This window comes from Marmota monax, unplaced genomic scaffold (genome assembly GCF_021218885.2).
Source record: "Marmota monax isolate L192 unplaced genomic scaffold, Marmota_monax_Labrador192_F-V1.1 WCK01_AAM20220418_F8-fsc00185, whole genome shotgun sequence".
NCBI lineage: Eukaryota > Metazoa > Chordata > Mammalia > Rodentia > Sciuridae > Marmota > Marmota monax.
In genome coordinates, this window is record NW_026693278.1 from 367991 (window position 1) to 387721 (window position 19731).

At 61.2% G+C, this 19731-nt stretch overlaps 1 protein-coding gene across 1 annotated transcript; it reads right to left on the reverse strand.

Moving 5' to 3' along the window:
- Positions 1 to 522: 522 nt before the first annotated feature.
- On the reverse strand, positions 523 to 18724 carry Plbd2 (phospholipase B domain containing 2). Its single transcript, XM_046456530.2, has 12 exons — positions 18400 to 18724; positions 11995 to 12088; positions 10128 to 10286; positions 8802 to 8902; positions 8412 to 8626; positions 6008 to 6105; positions 4460 to 4620; positions 3936 to 4031; positions 3674 to 3745; positions 2960 to 3112; positions 2362 to 2524; positions 523 to 2164 (listed from the first exon to the last, which is right to left on the reverse strand). The coding sequence occupies exons 1-12, from the start codon at positions 18687 to 18689 to the stop codon at positions 1997 to 1999; spliced, it is 1770 nt and encodes a 589-aa protein (XP_046312486.1). The 5' UTR covers positions 18690 to 18724; the 3' UTR covers positions 523 to 1996.
- Between the last annotated feature and the right edge of the window lie 1007 nt (positions 18725 to 19731).

Sequence of the window (19731 nt, forward strand, 5' to 3'; positions counted from 1 at the left end):
GAGCCCGGCTGACCACGGGCCACCTGTGCTGGGGGCAGAACCAGCCTGGAGCAGGGCGCAGAGGCCGGCCTCACCCTGAGTCCAGTCCTCCCCGGGAGTCAGAGCCTCTGGGAGCCCAGTGGTGTGGCCCCACACCCAGGGGTGTCATCTGACACTGGACACAGGTTTCGGGGACAGGGAAGACCTGGGCAGACTTGAAACCAGTGTGTAGACCCTCCAGAAACATGGACCCTGCTCCCCACAAAGGCACACATGGAACAGGAGAGCATCCCTGGGCTGAGCCCCCTCCATGACCCCGACCCCCTCAGCCAGGGCGGGGCCACAGGGTTGGCTTTTGTGACCCCACATTGTACCCGGGCGCAGGAACACACACCTATGACCCCAGCGACTGGGGAGGCTGAGGCGAGAGGACCCCAAGTTCAAGGCCAGCTACTTAAAGGGCTGGGGAAGCAGCCGGGGGTAGAACACCCAGCACTGGGCAGGAGACCCACGATGTGGACGGCCACACACAGGCACCGGGAGGCCAGTGAGAAGGCGGATCAGCCTTACTGCGCTTTATTCTCCCCGAGCGGCTGTCTCCATCCCGGGGGCGAGCTTCGCGGAGCGGGGAGCCTTGTGGACCTTCTCCTTTAAGGTGCCGGGGCCTCCCACGGTGCTGAGGGTCAGCAGAGATTGGTTATGTGAAGTGCGAGGCCCCGTGCAGGGACCCTGGTCACAGTCCGGGGGAGTGTCACTGCCTGCTTTACAGACGAGGTGGCCGGGGCTCAGAGGGGAGTCTACAGCCAGCATAGTAGGCCCAGGGGTGAAACTCTGGGGCTGCACACTATCCCTGTCCGTCCCCGGGCGGGGAGCACAGGAGTCTTGTCACAGGCGGGCCACACGAGGTCAGATGGGAGAGCTGTCCGCACTGGTCTGTGCCCCACAACAGGGCTCAGGAAGGACCCGCACACAGCAGGTGCTTCTAAGGCCCCTGGGACAGCTGGACACGTGGACAGATGGCTAGAGGTGCAAGGTGGAGGCCTTCAGGGGGGACAGGGCATGGGACAGAAGGAGTCCCCAAGGTGGCACGGATGGACAGAGAAGGAAGCAGATGCAGAGAAGCAGAGGGGGACAAAGGTGGCACCACCCACTGTGGAGGTGACAACAAGTCCTTTCTGATGGCTGCACAGGAGGGAGGGACAGAGGGATGGCCGTGAGGAAGGACGAGGGCAGGTGGGCTGGCACGTGAATGACTGGACAGACAGATGGAGGATGAGCAGGCTGCACGGTGGACGCTGCAGGGCCCAGGCCAGGGAGGGAGGTGCCGCCTGTGACCCAAGCGGCACAGCAGCCACAGCCTCTCAAGTTTAATGGCGGCACAGCCTGCAGTCCGCCTCCCCTGGCCCTGGAGGGGTGGACACCAGGCAGGAACACGGGGCCACACTCCCACCTGTCCGGGGACAGAGGGCACTCGAGACCCTCCAACCGCCAGTGGCCAGAAACTTTGGTTTTGTTTCAAGTTTCTGTCTTTGAGGAAGCTGTCCAGGGAGCAGGCGAGAGGTGGGGGGCAGGGGCAGCGACACCAGCCAGAGATGTGCCTAGACCCCGGGCTGCCCCTCACCAGCCCCAGGCCGCTCAGGAGGCAGGAGGCTGGAGGCTGGGCTGGAACAGGCTTCCCGGCCCAGTAGAGGTCCAGGGCCCCAGCCCAGGACTCTCCCTCAGCTTCAGGTGGACAGAGCACGAGGACAGTCCCCGAGGTGGCAGAGACAGAAGCGGGAGGAAGGGAGGGAGCTGCAGAAAGCAGATGGCACAGGGGCTGCCACCCACTTTGTGGGGACCCTGAGTCTTTCTAAGTCCCTCGGGTCTGTGCCCAGCCCTCGGAAGAGACCCCAGGACAGGAGTGACCCAGACAGCCCCAGCCCAGCTTGGGGGCGGCGGGGCAGAGTGGCAGGGATGTGGCAGGTCGGGGGCAGCGGGTGCCTATGGGCCAGCAGGGCAGGGGCAGCAGGCGACGGGCTCAGCCCCAGGAGACCTTCAGGGGTGGGAACTTCCAGAGGTCGGGGTGGCCCATGTGCAGCTTGTCACTGAAGGGCGAGGTGCTCCACTGGAAGGGCGGCACCTGGTCCCACGTGGGCCCACTGGCCGCCAGCAGGCCCAGCGCCTTCACCAGGGACATGTTGGTCACCTGGGGGCAGAGCACGTGGCTGAGCCTGAGCGCTGGGCAGCCCCAGCCCCAGCCCGACCCTAACCTTGAGCCTAAATGGGCCGTCACCTCGACCGCAGCCCAGAGCCAAGCCTGACCCCACCCACAGCTGCCCCCCCCCCCCCCCCCCCCCCGGCCTCCGCCCCTCCCCAGGCCCGTCCAGCCCCAGGGCCGCACACCTTCACGTCGATGCCCCCATGCAAGCGCTGGTGCAGGGCCTGGAACGGGTAGGAGCCGTTGGCGGGGTTGAGGTCGGAGCGGGCGGAGATGGCGTTCTCCCCGTTGGGCCGGGGGCTGCAGGCCTCACACAGCGAGAGGGGGTCGTGCAGGAAGTTGTTGTACCTGGGGGATAGGTTGCCGCGAGGCCTGGTCTTAAGCCCGCTCCTGCCACTGCCGGCCCCTGGGCTCCCGGTGCCTCGCGCACACCCAGGTCTCCGCGCAGCCCCCCCCCCCACCCCCCCGGAGTCAGGCCTGCCTGATCTCGTCCCTGGGACTCAGGTGCCTGAGCCACCTGTCTGCATCAGTCCGGGCCCTCTGAGGGCTTGGCAGCCCCAGGGACAGGGTGCCCTGAGGCGGGCGGTCGGGAGGTCTGCCTGCACCTCCCAGTGCCATGCCTGTCCCAGCACAGGTCACGGCCCAGGGCCCAGGCATCTGCAGGCAGCCACAGGCCCAAGTCGGGGCCACCAACTGCTGCTGGCAAGCACTGTGACCACTGGCGCAGCCGGGCTGTCCCGAGGTGTGACCCCGGGAGGCTCCCCTGACCCGCCCCTGGCCCACCTCATCAGCCGGATCATGGAGTCCATGTCCCTCACCAGGGACTGGTTCCGCTGGAAGATCTGGGCGCGGGGGTTCTTGTCGTAGGAAAACCAGTTCCCGTACTGGGCCACCAGCGCCTGCAGCCCGCTGGCATTGAACACTGTCTCGAAGGCCCTGCGGGACAAAGAGAGTCACCATGACTCCAGTGACCGCGCGAGGCAGGGTCACGGGCCAGGAGGAGGCAGGCGGTCACTCCAGAGCAGTCACAACGACCCAGGAGCCGGGACCCAGAGGGGACGGCTCTGCTCTGGGTGGCTGGCAGGGTGGCCGGGCTGGGGTGCCACAGTCATGGCTGGGACCCTGGCCCCACCACCCAGCGCTGCAGCCTGCGAGGGCGGGCGCCGTCCCGGAGCCTTGGGTTCTGCACCCCTGAAACCAGAGATGATGGCCCCCAGGCCCAGGGTCACCAGGACCAAATGAAGCAGTGAGTGCTGGGAGTGGCAGCTGCCACCCAGCTTGGGCACACCCCTGGGTTGGGCCATCCCGCGCCACCCTTTGGTGGGTGCCACACAGGGAGCCGGGCGCTGCTCACACGCTGCTGACCAGGTCACTTAACTACACCATGAAGCCCTCAGGACCTGCCTGGTTCCTGCTGTGGCGCTAACACCACTAGGGAGGGCCTGGCCCTGGCGCCTGGGGAGCGGACAAGCGGAGGAGAACGGGTGGGGCACCTACGGGATGTTGTAGCTGGCCCAGTAGGTCATGTCGTAGAGGTCCGAGGTCTTGTCGGCCACCACCACCAGGCCCCTGGGCAGGACAGAGCGGAGGTCGTCAGGAGGGGTCCCAGAGCAGGCCTGGCTCAGGGCCCCGGCCCCCCTCCTGCCGGGGCCAACCTGGCTGCACCAGCCGCCCCTCCCGTCTCGGGGACCCCAGCCTTCCCACGAGGCTCGCCACCAGGGCCTCCACCCAGGCGGGGCCTCCACCCAGAGGTACTCACGGGAGCTGCTCCAGGACTGTGAGCACCCTGCCCCCTGGGCTGGTCTGTCCGGGGACAAAGGCCTTGTAGTCCACGATCATCCACTGGTTGTTGTACCTGGAGGGCCCAGCAGGGGACTGAGCAGCCTGGGACACCCACCCAGCCCCTGCCCAGCCCCCCGGGGCCACTGGCCCTCACCCTGGCACTGCAGTGAGGCAGGTACCCACAGGCGCTCAGGCCCCTGCTGCTGGCCTGCTGGGAACGGCCCGCAGCTACCCGTCAGGACAAAGGCCAGTTCCTCTGCCGCGTCTGCACTCCCGGCCACCCACGTGCCCCCTTTCCAGAGCCCTTCCTGCCCTGCCCCCAGGGCCCCTCCCTGAGCCAGGAGCCTGTGGGGGCCGTGTCCTGCCCTTCCTAAGCCTCGGCCTCCCCGGCCTCCCGGTGCAGAACAGGAGAGGCCTCTGGCATCTACCAGCCCCTAGGTCCCTGGGGTCTGTGGCGGGAGGGCTGTGTCCAGGGTGGGGCCACGGCCCAGAGCCACTCACGTGCCACTGTTGAACCTCTTGAAGACGTCTGTCCAGATGGCTCCGTCCAGGGCCAGGCGGTTGGCCACCAGGTTGCGGATCCACTCCAGCACGCAGCCCTCGGGCTGCACATACTTCCACAGGGCTGCGTTCCTGTTGCCAATGGTGGTCTCCAGTGCCACCTGGGGGGCACAGGGGCCGCCTCAGGGGCAGGGCTGCAGGGACCCTGGCCCTGGGCAATAGCAGTCCCTGGTCTACTGATGCACAGGATGGGGCCTGAGCCTGGGCAGGGCCTGGGCAGTCCCACAGCCCTGCCGCATGCTCCCGCTCCTCACTGCTTCTCCCTACCTGCGCTGGGGAGTCAGGCTGAGGAGCCGGCCCAGCCCGGGAAGCCCAAAGTGCTGCTCCTGCGGACCCCTCACCAAGCGTTCAGCTCTCCCTGAGACAGTGCCCCATTCCCAGGCCAGCCTCAGGGAAGGCTGATGGCCTGAGGCCATGAACCTGGACCCAGGCCCAGAGCCCGGGGGCCGTGCAACAGAGAATCCTCGGCCTGTCCCAGCCCGTCCTGGAGCCAAGGGCAGACGCCCACCCGGCCTCCAGCTGCCTCCTGCCCCTCTCCAGGGACCCCGCTCTGTCCTCTGCTTGTTCTGTAAACAATGCCTTCTTCTTGGTGGTTAAAAATAAAACTCATGTCGCTATGAAATCCCAGAGACTCAGGAGGCCGAGGTAGGAGGACCCCATGCTTGAGGTCAGTCTCAGCAAATCTGGAACCATCTCAGGAAATAAATAAGTAAAAAGGGCTGGGGATGTGGCTCAGGTGGAGCACCCCAGGTGCCACTGCCAGGACCAGGACAAAGAAACAGACCACCGCCCTCCAGGCCCTTCCCACACTCAGAGCAGGCCTGGAGGAGGCCAGGAGTCCCCGCCTGCCCTCCCAGGACTGGCACCTGGGCCCCGAGGGTGCCTCAGAAAGCTCTCTCCTGGCCGGTTGCCCTGGCAATCCAGGCACGAGCCTTGGCGAGAGGTGCCAGGGACAGATTTCTAAACAGGGCTGGGCACCAGCCAGGGAGACAGCACAAACAGCTCACCAACAACAACAGCTATTCAGAAACCCGCCGGGCTGTGGGGGCTTCGCCCACAGAGAGCAAGACGAGGGACAAGGACAGTGGGGGTGAACCTCCGCCGGAAAAGCAAACCAGGTCACCAAGGTCAAGGGCATCTCCAGGGTCCCCAGGACCAGAGGCTCCCAAGGACCTGGGCCCCAGGACCAGTGGCTCATGAGGACTGAGCCCCCACACAGTCCAGCCCAGTGAAGGCTTTGGGGACCCACATTTAACAAGCCTTGATGAGGGGCCAGCCAGCAGCACGGGAGGAGGAGCCAGGGCCTAGGGTGCAGGTAGGGCTGCAGCCACCCCACCCTCCATCTCCGCTCTCACTGGGGCCCAGCCACAGGGTGCAGCTCAGTCACCGGTCACCACATCCAAGCGAACACCTCCTGTCCCAGCTCAGCAGTGAGACACAGTGAGACACATCCCCAGGGAGGGGACACAGGTGACTGGTGGGACTCACCAGCTGGCTGCCCAGGATGTAGAAGTCGTCACAGGAGAAGATGGTGCCGGGGTAGGATGAGAAGACCATCTGATTCCCAGGAACCAGGAGGGCGTCCTCTGGGGAGAGAGCGGCCGGCGCTGGTCAGGCAGGCCCTGCAGGGACGTGGGTCTCAAGGGGAGCAAGCCGCTCCCACCCAGTCACTTCTGTCCTTTAGCAAATGAGGAGACTGATATAGAATGCACACATGGGCTAGGCAGGAGCTCACGGTGGAGGCTCGCCTAGCGCAGGAGGCCTGGGCTCCACCCCAACACCATAAGAAACTAGTAAGAGCAAGCAGGAAAAGCCACCACTGACAAACATGTTTATCCCTTTCTCTCTGTGTGCACTTTGTTTACTGGCATCTCGCTTTTTAATTATAAGAGGGTGGCCATGAAGAGGGCCAGACCCAGAAAGGAGATGCTGAGTTTCCCTGGGACCAGTCACTCAGCCTCTCTGAGCCTCAGTTTCCTTCTCTGCAAAATGGGAATACCCCCCCCCACTGCAGCCCCACCCAGGGGGCTGTAAGGGTTCAAGTCACAAGCTCAGGGTCCCCATAAGTCAACTGTTAGAAGCAGTAAAGGGGTCGACAGGTGGCAACGACCCAGTATCCACCAGCTGGTGGGTGGGGGAGCCACGGGCCACCCACACCATGGAGTACTACTCAGCTACAAAGAGGACCAGAGCACCAACACCCGCCACAATGTGGCTGAGCCTGGAGACCATAACACTGTGGGAAAGAAGCCAGCCCCAGGAAGGTCACACATGGCGACCGGCTGCCTGGTGGGCACAGGGTCTCCTGCCAGGGGCAAGGAAAATGTTTTGGAACCAGATAGAAAGGACAGTGCACTTGAAGATGGTTGGGTTTACATTATGATTTTTGCCTCAATAAAAAAATTTCAATAAAAAATAAAACTACAACAAGAAGTTTTAAATAAACTGGTTAAGGGCTTAAATAAAGTTCTAGAACACACAAACTAACCTACTAAGAAAGGAGTCAGAACAGTGGCCGCCTGGGGAGGGCAGCGAGGGACAATCTTGGGGACCCGGGGAGCGTCCTGGGCAGTGGAGGGGTCCTGTATGGCTGCAGGAGGCCGCATGGCCACAGGCGTCTGTACAAACCCAGCCACGCTCCCACTCCCGGTGCACAGCTACAGTGTGCATCAATGAAGTCAGGCCAGAAGCCCAGCCTGGGGGGCACTATCTCCAGTCAGAAGGCAAGCTTGGTGAGAACAGTGACCCCCTGGGGCCATGCCGTGGCAGAGACGCCCTTGCGGCTGGCGGTGGAGCTGGTCTGCTGAGTCTGACCCCGTAAACCACATTTTAGGCCCCGCTGCTCGGACCAGGGCTTGCCCACCCCCGCTTCTCGGCTCTGCCCCGCTGGTCCACTCCTGGCGGGCCCAGCTACAGGAGGAGGCGCACAGGCTGTGGGTGGCTCACGGGACTACCGGTGGCAGTGTCGGGTCAGCAGACACTTCAGGGCAGTGAAACAGGTCTGTACAATGGCCCAGGGGTAGGCACGTATCCCCAGGCACGTGTCAAGCCCATAAAACTGCCCAATGCCCCGATGAGAACCAACGTATGGATCCCTATCCATTGCTGCGACAAACAGCACAGGTGTGCGGCCAATCGTGAGGTTGGGGGGATGCGGAGCTCCCTAGGGTGTCCATTCCCGATGCACCCCGGCCTCAGGCTTCTCTTAAACACGCGTCTATTAATTTTAGAACAGATACATACACAAAACACACCCCCACGAGTCCAGCCCTATCCAAACCACACTGTGACCCACCGCAGCCTTGGCCCAGGCGGGGGACAGGAGCCCCAGCCCTCACCTGGGACCGCTGAGCTCACCTCTTGCTCACAGAATAAAGTGAAGCACAACAGAAAATCAAAGCACCTTGTTTTCAAATCTAGGAAAGCAAAATAAAACATAACCACGTGTTCTCAGAAGTGAGGGGTACTGAAGCGAGGTGTTCTACGGAGTTTTCTGACATTCTATGACTTTAAAGAAATTATTTAAAATGGGGCTAGCAGGGCACAGTGGTGCCCGCCTGTCATCCCAGATCTCAGGAGGCTGAGGCAAGAGGATCACAAGTTTAAGGCCAGCCTCAGCACCTTAGCCAGACTCTGTGTCAAATAAAAAATAAAAAGGCTGCGGGCGCAGCTCAGTGGGGAACCCCTGCTTAGTATGAACAGGGCCCTGGCTCAACCTCCAGCACTGAAAAATCAAATTAAAAAAACCCCAAGATGCACTCTTGGAACTGCCCTGGTGACCCCGTGTGTATGGCAGGGGCTGCCAAAGCCCCCTTCCCGCGCCCCGCCCCTCCCGCGCCCCGCCCCTCCCGAGCCCCAGCAGGTGCTCACGCACACACACGCGCCCACCTACCCTGGGGGCCCTCCCGGAACTGGAACGTGTACTTCTTGATGATGCGTAGCATGTGCTGGTAGGAGTTCCAGGTGTTGTGGGCCACCAGGAGGTCACGCTGGCCGGGCAGCAGCTTGATGAGGGCGGAGCAGGACCCTGAGCCAAGGACGGCCCTGGTCCTGGTCTTGTTCAGGGCGGGCTCTAGATCTTCCAGGTCCCCAGAGATCTGCAACAGGCTGAGGAGGGATGGGGCGGGAGGTGAGCAGCCTGCCGCGCCCGTCACTGGCCAGCCAAGGCTCTGGAGGTCAGCTGGCCAGTCCGAGGCTGTGAAACGAGAAAGGCCGAGCTGGCGATGGACCTGCCATCTGTGAGGCGTGCCCTTCCCCACCCTGCGCACCTGGGGGCACTTACAGGAACCCCAGGGGCTTGATGGTGAACTTCCCAGTTGGGAAGGACACGCGGCCTTCATAGCTGTCCTCCAGGCCCTTCAGCTGCAGCAGGGTCAGCCGCACCTGGGGGGTGAGGATGGGTGCCTGGAGGTGAGGCCCGCACCCCTGCAGTGGGGCCAGTCTGGGCTGCAGCCAGAGCAGGAGAGGCCAGCCCTGCCCCTCCCTGCCAGGCCCTCTCCTGCCTTCCATGAACTGTTGACGTCCACACCTGGTGCACCCCACATCACCCCTGCTTAAAAGCCCAACTCAAAAGCCACCTCTTGCAGGAAGCCTCCCAGCCCCCATCCCACGGCCACTGTCCCTGCTCCAAGCTTAGAGTTGCTGCCTCGGGAAACCTGGCCCCTGCGGCCAAGGCTCCTCCCTGCGGCAGCTCTGCCTCGGCACCCTGTGACCACGAGCACCCTGTGACCATGGGCCTCACGGGGCCTGGCATGTGTGAGCACTCCCCAGGCCCTCAGAAAGCACAGGCAAGATGGATGGACGGTGGACAGACAGACGAATGAGGGGAGGATGGATGGATGGACGAGGGCTGGATGGCTGGAGGAGGGAGCAGATGGGTGACGGACAGGTGGACAGATGAGAGGTGAGCGGATGGGTGACAGATGCACAGAGAGGTGGTGAAGTGGTGGGAAGGTGAACAGATGGATGGACAGACTGACAGAGGGTCGGGAGCTATGGGCTGGGGTGGGTGGTTGGGCACAGGAGCCATCCTAGCAGTCCAGCAGGTGGGTGGACACTGAGAAGCTGAGAGAAGGACACGGTGCAAACGAGGCCCACAGTCTGTGGCAACAGTCCTGACGGCCACGTTACAGAGGGCTGCCCCCTGGCGGCTTTCTAGGGAAGCCACCGTGTACTGACTGCACTGAGGATGTAGTCAGCAGCCAGCAGGGCGGGTGCCCCCTGGCCTTGCCCTCTCCATGAGCTGCCTGCCCAGCAGCTCCCGGGAAGGAGAAGGTCCCTGTGCCCAGCCTGCCTGGGTGCTCAGCCTCCCCGCCTGCCTCCTCCTGCTGCTGTCACCGTCCCCAACATGATCACCCTGTCCAGAGCCTCCCCGTGTGAAGGAGAACAGGGTGCTGGCCATGAACCAGGTCTTTTCTTCTTTGACGGGAGAAAAGCAGGCTGGGCTGGACAGGGGGCCAGGACAGACAGCAGGCGCGCCATCAAGGGAACGACGGAAGGACAGGCAGGTAGAGTGGGACAGATGGGGGGACGGGGGCCAGGTAGGGGGTACTCAAAGGCTGGGCAGGCAGCTGGGCTGGCCCCGGAACGCAGAGCCCGGCAGGCCCACCTGGTGCCAGTACCCGGAGTCCTGGTCCCACTGCATCTCCCGCTGCATCCACTCGAGGTTGGCCTCCAGGAAGTGCTTGAGCTTCTCGCAGTAGCCGACCTCGTACTCGAAGGGGCCGCAGTAGTTGACCACGGTGTTCATCCAGTGCATGTAGATGAGCTGCGGGGAGCGGGTGCTGAGGGGCCGCAGGCTCCAGCCTAGGGGCCCGTCCTCCCATGGCCCGCCCTCCGGGCCCTTCCTCCAGGGGCTTCGGCGGGCAGAGCCTAGAGCACCTGGGGACCCAGCCATCTGCCTCCTGTTCTGAGCAGCTCCTCTGTCCCCAGCACCGAGGCCACAGCAAGGGACAATGCAGCCCCCTCTTGGCGGATGCTGTGGCGAGCCTTAGGAAGGCCTGGGCTCCCCTGTTGGTGGGGACCCTGAACCTGGCGCTGCCTGTCACCCCAGCTGATGAAGCGCTGAGCCCTGGACAGTGAACGACCTGCCAGCATACTACAGGAGCTCCGCGAGCCAGCCAAGACCAGTCCAGCCAGCCACAGTGACCAGTCCACCCCGCCAACCCCATGGCCGAGGTCTGCCAGCCTTGTGGCTCTTGGGTGGCTGGGTGCCCACAGCCATGCTCACAAGCCCGCTCCAACCTCAGGGCTCCGTGGCCGCCATCTCTGCTGCTGTGGTCTGGAAGCTGGAGGTCCCCAAGGCTTGACCCCCAGGGGCTGCTGGGGGTAGAGCCTGCAGGAGGCAGGGCCTAGCGAGAGGCTTAGGTTACTGGGGGCATGTCCTTAAAGGGGACCCTGGGGCCAGGGCTTTCCTCTTCCTTGTCCACATCCAGCTCCCAGGTGGGCAACCTGTGCCCACTGCACCTGCCACAGCTCCCAGGCCCCTTCCATGGCCCTCAGACCCCTGCTGGGCCAGACACCCAGTGGTGGTCGGATGTTCTGGCCCCGTGAGCCAGCACATAAACCTTTCTCACCTCTTGCCCACCTAGGTGCGCTCCACCTAGGAGCCCCCCCCCTCAGTCCCCCGCCACCTGTTAGCTTCATAGTTACCAACTTTAGTATGATTTATTTACTTACTTATTCATTTATTTATGATACCGAGGATGGAACCCAGGGGTACCATGAGCGATGTCGCCCGTCCTTTTTATTTTTTAAAAAAATATTTTATTTTTATAAATATTTTAGGTGGACACGTGTCTTTATTTTACTTTATGTGGTACTGAGGGTTGAACCCAGGGCCTCACACTCTACCTCTGAGCCCCAGCCCCTATTATCATTATTTTTGAGAGAGGGCCTAAGCTGCTGAGGCTGGCCCAGAACTCGCAACCCTCCTGCCTCAGCCTCCCGAGGCTTGGGAACCTGGCCCAGGTGTTCTGCTGCAGTGATGTGCAGCCCGCACGCCTACCTCCCGGCGGAGGCACAGGCAGCCCAGGTAGGGAGGAGGTGCAGGGCTGGTGGCCCAGGGACCTGGCCTGTCGCCGTCCCACTGGAACACACCCTGACCCATGTCCTGCTCACCCTGCACGGCCTGGCCAGCACCCCGCCCCTCCCTGTGTCCTTCTGAGCTGTCCTGTGCACGGCAAGCCAACCAACTGTAGGTTTCTAAACAGTGAGTGTCATGGTGTGGGCAGTGTCTCCACAAAGCAAGGGGGACGGAGCATGGCAGCGGGCACTCGGAGCCGCAGGCTGGGCTCGGGTGGCATGGGCCGCTCCTGAGCGACGGTCGGGTGTTCACTGTCTGATCAGGCTGTGGAAACTGGCGATATGTCACGTATTTCTCTGAAGACGTCAAGGAATACATTGTGACTCAGCCCCAGGTGACACTGGCTGGGCAGGGCCAGGGCAGCTGGGACCCAGGCCCAGCGTGGCCTTACCTCCTCGGACACGGAGGCCTCCACCACACCGGCCGCGTAGGCCTGCAGGCTGTCATTGTAGCTGCCACTTGTGCCCAGCTCCAGGAAGGCCCACCTGGGGAGGGAAGGTGGGGACACTGGTTGGTGGCAGGGACCCTGCAAAGCTGCCCGCAGCCAGATGCGGCCATGTCCAGCTCTGATTCTAACAGGACGGACAAACAGCTCCTGGCCAACAACAGCCCATCAACTTCCCCGGTGCCTGGCAAGGGTCTCTCCCCGTGGCACTTGTAAAGCCACCGTTCCCTCATGACAACCCCACAGTCCTCAAGACGGGCCACATGGCCCAGCCACAGGGAGGAAAGTAAAACACAGTTGCACGGGGCTGCGGCAGACACCCTGCAGCAGACACCCTGCGGCCTGGAGCCAGGGATCCCTGGACCTGGGCTCCATCACGCCACATGGCTTGCTCTAGTAAATGGGACATGCTCGGCAGTGACAGGGTTAGCCTTCAGGAGGATCCCGTGTTTCCACCTGCCCTTTGCTGCCTCTGTCCCTGCCACTGTGGCACATGCCCCAGCCAGCCAGCTCGTTCCAGAAATATGAAACACAAGCAGACTGCGCCTACAGCATGAAGCAGGTGGCCCCAGCCGCCCTCAGACCTGTGGGGGTCAGGGGCTGTTGGCCTAAGCCCTGGGCCTGGGGGCTAGTTTGTTACACAGACTGGGGCCCAGCGCTAGCTGGTGCACAGGGTACCAAAGGCGGAGGCAGGATGGGTCCAGGCAGGCTGGGTCCTGCTCCTCTGTCCCACTCCAGGTCACCCGAGGGCTTCGGGAGGAAGCAGGTTCCAGCTAGGAAGACGGGGACAGGGCCCGAGCCCCAGGCACCACCCATGGTAGGTCACTCCCTCGCTGTGGTGAACACTCCTGTAGGCCCACGACCCGGGGTTTCCTTTCCCTCTGTTTTGCTGTACTGGGGACTGAACCCAAGAACCTGCGCAGCTAGGCCAGCGCCCCACCCCCGAGCCACACCTCCAGCCCCCATTACCTCATCTAAAATGAATCCTAGCATAACCATGTCACCTCTGTAACTAGGGGAACCTCTCTTTCTCTATTTACTTATTTATTGCAGTATTGGGGACTGAGGAGTTCTGCCATCAAGCTACAGCCTCAGCCCTTTCTTAAAATTCAGAGACAGCTCAGTCAATTACCCAAGCAGGCCTTGAACTTGGGATCCTCCTGCCTCAGCCTCCCAAGTCCCTGGGATCATAGGTCTGGCCGCGGTGCTGGGCTAGGGGTGCACAGGGTTAAAGGTCCTAAAGAAACTTGAGGAGCCCACAAGACAAGGAGAGCAGAGGACTGGGAGCAGCCGGAGCAGGCGCTGCCCAGACCCGTGAGGCCCTGGGCTCCGCCCAAGCACCACAGAACAGAGCGCCAGGGTTCACACAGGACTGTCTCGGGGGAAGTTGACTGAAAGGCCACCAGACAGCTCCAGGACAGAAATGGCTAGGAAAACACTCAAAATACCCACGCCCAACACCTTCAGGCAAAGATGAGTGACATTCAGTCCTGGCTCCAAGAAGCTCATGGTGGGGACATGAGAACAGTTCAAATCCCCACAGGGGAACTATCACAATCAGGAAAGAAAGACAATGCTGTCCAGGTGCCCTGAGGAGGGGCACTGCCACGTGGAAAGTTTAAAAAAAAAAAAAAGCCTAAGCTCTGAATGTTCCAGAGCAAAAAAAAAGAGCCGAAGTCTCTTGCCTGAGGTCACACAGCAAGTAAGTAGCAGAGTAGAGACAGATTCTAGAGCTGTGCTCCCAGCCTCTACCTCGGCCGGGCAACCGAATCCTGGAAGGGGGCATTGTTTGTCAGCTGGTTGGTTTGGGAAGGGGTCTGGCTGGGCTGCTCAGGCTGGCCTCCATCTCTCGGGCTCATGTGATTCTCCTGCCTCAGCCTCCTGAGTTTCTGGGATGAAGGGCCCACACCACAGGCTCAGCTCAGAGGGGACACCGTTCTCACCAGAGGAAGCCAAGAGCCATGACCCTCAAGGCTGGTGACTCACATACAATGATGGATAATGACCGAGAGACTGGAGGGACAGGAATGAAGGTTTTACCTTTCAAGGAGGGTGAAGGACAAGAGCTTGGGCTCCTGTCCCCAGCTCCTCTGGGTCCCCAGCAGCCCTCCCCCAGCCTCTGGGACAAAGATCCACCTCCCTAAGCCCTGGTTTCCTCCTCCATGAAATGGTCAGTGACTCCCACTTCAGAGGACGGTGTGGCACGTGACAGGAGGGGACACTTGCTCACTCAGTGTGTCTCATGGAGAGTGTGTGAGGGCCAGAGAGGCAAGGGCTGGGTGAGCGAGGAAGATCAGGTGCCCAGTGGCAGACCTGCCTCATGAGCCGGGAGGCTGCACGCGAGGGGCGTCAGAGCGAGTCACAGAAAACCCCAAAGCCACTCGAGGCGAGCACCGTGGGCAACCTGGGGCCAGGGACGGCCTCCGCTGACCATGGCCAGAAGCTGCCGCTTCGAGGCAGACTCGGGGCCATAGCACCGCCACCCTGGAGGCGGAAGGGCCCAGGAATTCCGCCTGTGACCGGGTCCTTGCACAGCCCTGCCAGTGGGGACCAGGGAGGGCGGGCCCTGCACACAGTGCTTCTGCCCAAGCTGAGGAGAGCCAGCCGCCGACAAGTCCCTCACCAGGGCCTGGCCCAGCCCAGCCCAGCCCAGCCGTCCACCACGCGGCTGGTTTCCAGGACCCTGCAGCCACTGCCACGTGAGGAGGGAGGACAGTGTCAGATAACATTAGAGAGAGGGAGGGACCAGGGCCACAGGACACGTGTCCACACCCCTGTGCGCAAACGCGGGCGCGGGTGTGTCGGGGTCCGCGTCTGCAGTGAAGATTCTGGAAGAGGTTCTTCTAGAGAGGACGGAGGCCCCCGTTTCCCGTGCCCTGTGCCACCCTTCAAAACTGCGAGTATTTTTACTCCCAGGGAAAAAAGTTCAACCAGGGCGAGGAAGGTGGCTGGGGCAGAGCACCCGCCCAGCACATGCAGGGCCCCGGGTCCGCCCCGGACTGCAAAAAAACAGAAAAAATATCTAAAAAAAAATATGTACTTTCATAATAATCCCAAAAACATTTAAAAAGAAGGGCAGCATGGGTTCCTTCAAGCTGGGCAGGAGGTTGAGACCCCGTCTCCTGGGTCCCATGGGCCACAGCAGGGCATCTGTCACCGCCCTTCGAGGGAGCGACGCTCTCACTTCCTCCTGCCTCTGCTGCAAGGTGACCACTGGTTCCAACTGCGTGGGAGCCACATGTCCTGACTGAGCCTCAGAAAACCAAATTGGTGGCATTTGTGCAGCAACCCTTGTCCTTCCAGAAAACCACGGTGGGAAAGGTGCCCGTCTGTGGCTGAGGAGCCCCTGGGCTGGCTGGGGCCCCACGCCCACTCCAGCCCCTTCTCCCAGGACCCCACAAGGCCAGCACTGCCTCACCCCCGAGACGAGGCCACAGACATGGTCGCCACGGACAGTGCCCCCACGGGGACTTGAAATGGACCCTGACGCTGACTCTGAGTCTCTGCTTCCTGCCACCCTGCTCGGCCTTTCCAGCCTCAGCTTCCCCATCTGTGACATGGGACAATGGCGACGGCCTCTGGAATTCCTGGTGGCGCTGGGCCCGTTGACAACTTTCAGAAAGATGACCCGGCCACTGGTCAGGAGAACGTCTGAAAGCTCCAGTAACTGCACGAACTTCCAAAAACCACCCTCCTTCCAGAGAGCGCATCCTTCCTGCTCGCTTTCTTCTCAAACTGCTGATCTTCTTGGATAAACAGAGGCAGAAGCCAACACGGATCATGTCTGCCTGGTGGTTAGTGCCCTTTGATGACCGGATTCACACGTTGGCAGCCCTGATGGCATTCCTTAACCGTTTCTCCTTCTGGAAGATCTACGGGCCATACTGACTCTATCTCAGGAACAGTTGATGTCTCTAAAACAACTCCAGGCTCCAACCAAGGCACCCTCTAGACGCTCAGTCGGAAACATCAGCGCTCAACACTCTTCGCCCTGGGGGGATCCAGTGAGGGGAGGGACATATCAGGCTGGCCGGGTAGAGTGCTGGCCAGGCACAGCGGTGCGTACCTGCAATCCCAGCCACTCCGGAGGCTGAGGCAGGAGGATCACACGGTCCAGAGCAGTTCCAGGGCAACGGTCTCAAGATGAAATAAGAAGGGCTGGGGAGGCACTCAGTGGCCGAGAGCCCCTGTGTTCAATCCCCAGTACAGAAGAAAAGCCATGGGACGAGCAGGGGTCCCAAAGGCCTCCCATGGCCACCTGATGTGCTCCAGCACGCGGGATGCCTCTGGTGGAGTCATCGCTCCCTCATTACTCGCGATGGCACAGGCTGGCCTATCATGACTTTCCAAAGACACGGCTTGTCCACACTCCTGGCTGGCTTTTCTCGCTGGCTGGGGTCGTGGAATGTTGGCTGGTTTGTTAGTTTCTTAGCACGTTCAGCTCAAGGTGATTTACTCCAAGCAGCCTTGAGGATAAGGCACTGGCAGGGGGGAACAGATCAGGGAGGAAGGACAGCGAAGGCGGAGGGTGCCACTGTCCAGACCCACACCAGAGCCAGCTGCGGCAGACTGCCACCAGCGCGGCATCTCCGACCTCCAAGCATCGAATCTTAAATGGTTCTAGGCTGCGTGATGGGCACAGGTGCAAAGTCAGGCACAAATACAACCGAAAAGGAGGGGGATTTACCCTGAAACCCCAGGATCCTGGGAGACGAAATCCTCAGAAAGGGAGGTTCATGCCTGGCCAGGGGACATCTCTCCAAAACAGTGAAATCAGAGATTCTGCGGGCTGGGAGCAGGACGCCCCAGAGGTGTTTCTTTCATCTTGCCTCTGAGTCTCCAGAGGCTGTCTCTGAGGACCTCAGTTTCATGCCTGTACGATGCCCCCTACACTGCAGTCCCCACTACTGGCGAACTCGTGATGGAAGGGGCCCCCTGAGGCCGAAGCCTCCTCCATGCTGGGCCGTCCTTCCATGTCTCCTTCCTGGCTGGTATCCAGGCAGAGGTCTGGCATGCCCTCTTGGCTCTACCAAGCAGGCCGATAATGTGTGAGTCATCAGAGAATGGGTCACCAGATCCCAGAGTCACAGTGGCCCCCATGGCTAGTCACAGAGCTCTAGTTCCCTTCATAAACGTCAACTCCATCTGTGTCTCCTCTCCCGGGAGCCCTGCCAGCTCAGTCCCAGCAACTCCTGTGTCTGCAGAACCTTCCAAGGGCCACCAGCACAGAGTGTCCTCAGCATCCTGTCTCCCCAACACCTGAAGGGACTGCAGATGCCAGGACACTGGGCGGGTGGGAGAGGGCCATGCCTGCTGTAGGGGACAGCATTGTCTGAGCCCTGGGCTGTGGCCAGGCAGGACATACAAAGGGTTCCCTGCGACTCCCCAGAGAACCTGGATCCAGGACCTGGGCCAGCTGACAAGGCTCTGAGGTCCCCATTCCCACCAACTCTTCCAGCATCGTCTGTCCCACTTAGAGAGGGGCCTGCTCACCTCTCTACTGCCCCTAAGGCCAGGCACCAGAAGGAGGGAATACAAACAAGCCCCTGTGCAGGCCTGAGAGGGGCATCACACAACTCCCCAACCAGGGATGGCTTCAGAATCTGGGCCACAGATGGTGACATGGGAGCCCAGACAGGCAGAGGAGCCAGGGGAGAGACCTCAGAGTGACAGCCTGCATCCCAGCAACCAGGAGAACCGTCATGACTTCAAGCACAGCCCTTGGCTCCAGAGTATCTGGCCAAGGACCTCCCGGGACCAGGACACAGCAGGGGGAGGGGCAGAGCCCTAGTGGAGGTCCTATCTGCATCTATGTCACCGGAGGAAACTTCTGCTTTCCCAGTGGCATGGAACCAGGCTCCACCCCGCTGTCCTGGTTCTGGAAGGGAGGCAGGGGGCCGGCACCCATGGAGCAAGCCACAGGTAAGCAAGTGTGAGCTAGACAGACCCCTGGAAGCTGTTGCCAAGTTCAAGCCTGGGGACACGGCGCTGGCCTCTGTGGTGGGAACTGAAGTCTGGAGAAGAGAGCTAATCCCTGTGACTCCAGTGGGGACAGGAGTTACTGTATTACCCACCAGCCATGACTTGCTCCAGATGCAGACACTGTGGCCTCTGGGGGACAAAAGTATTGTCACCTCTGGCTGGAGGCAAGTGACTGGCCCCCGTGAGGTGAGGGGTGTTGCACCAGCCCCTCCCAACCGGGGAGCTGGTCCGGAGGGCGATGCTGCAGCCTTAGAGGGAAGAAGTGACTCCCAGGGAGACAGCGGCGCTGTCCCCGCAGGCGGACGGCCCCAGGGACAGGCAGGCCTGGAGCCCGGGGCTGGCCCTGCGCGGGGGCGGGCCAACCCTTACCCGGTCTCGTGGATGGCGTTGGTGAGGTTGGCCCAGGCCACGGCCTCGGGGTGGCGACCGTCCACCAGGCGCAGCTGGCCCGACGCGGCGTCCAGAAGCACCGAGCGGCTGCGGGAGGCGGGTGGTGCCGGTCTGTGGCGCTTCCAGCGGTCCCCCGGGGCCGGGATCGCGCCCGCCAGGCCGCTTAGGAACAGCCCGACCAGCAAAGCCAGCACCAGGGCCAGCGCCAGGGCCCGCGTCAGCGCCCGGGCCAGGCGGCCGCCGGGGGACCCGTACATAGGGGCCACCATGACCGCGCGGAGCCCCGCGCCGCAGCCTGGATCACGTGACTGCGCTCCGCGGGGCGGGGCCTGGCCCTCGGTTTCCGGGAAGGGCGGATCCTAGGGGTTAGGGGCGGGGCCTGGGTTAGGGGCGGGGCCTGGGGTCAGGGTCTGGGGCTTGGGTTAGGGGCGGGGCCTTGTTGGGGCGGGGCCTGTGGTAAGGGGGCGGAGCAACCCTCAGCCCCCGCCCTCCCTACGCCTCCTTCCCCGTGAAAATGCGGCGTTGCACACTTCCGCCTCAGCGCTTTACTTTGCAAAGTTTCAAACCTCAAGAAAAGTTGCAAGGATAAGAAATAGTCTTATACCCGCCACCATTTGCTGGTATCTGGTCACATCGGATTAACCTCTCTATATAGTTTCCCTGAACTATTTGAGACGTCATTGAAGACACAGTGACCTATCAACCCTGCAGGCTGCAACATGCTTTTCCTAATAGCAAAGACATTGTCTTACATAATGACAATACCATTACAGTCGGTCCTCCAGGGAGTCAACCCAAGGATGGAAGATATGAAAAAAAAAGGGGGGGGGGGTGGCGCACTCCTGTCATCCCAGCCACTCAGGAGGCTGAGGCAGAAGGATTGCAAGTTCTGGGCCAGCCTCAACAACTTAAAGAAACCCCTGCCTCAAAATTAAAAATAAAAAGGGCTAGGGGTGCAGCTCAGTGGTAAGAGAGCCCCTGGGTTCAATCCCCAGTACCCCCCCTCCAAAAAAAAATTGTACTACAGATTACACATGTATAGAATTTTTTCTCTTGCTATTATTCTCCAAACAATACAATATAGCTATTTATATAGAATTTATATTGTATTAGGTACTATAAATTATATAGAGATAATTTAATATATGAGAAGATATATATTATATGTTAAAAAACAAATAGATTATAAACAAATTTGGGGCCATTTTGTATAAGGGATTTGAGCATTTACAGATTTCTGTATGGAAGAAGGGTGTCCTGGAACCAATCTACCTCTGATACTGAGGTACAACTGTAAACACGCAGGAAAAT

Bases quoted from the DNA above. Each gene is read 5' to 3' on its own strand.
- Plbd2 (XM_046456530.2), bottom strand. From the start codon at position 18,689: ATGGTGGCCCCTATGTACGGGTCCCCCGGCGGCCGCCTGGCCCGGGCG. The intron at 4,621-6,007 runs GTGAGTCCCACC...TGTGCCCCCCAG, and splicing joins ACATCCTGGGCAGCCAGCTG to GTGGCACTGGAGACCACCAT. The intron at 3,746-3,935 runs GTGAGTACCTCT...TGTCCTGCCCAG, and splicing joins ACAGTCCTGGAGCAGCTCCC to GGGCCTGGTGGTGGTGGCCG.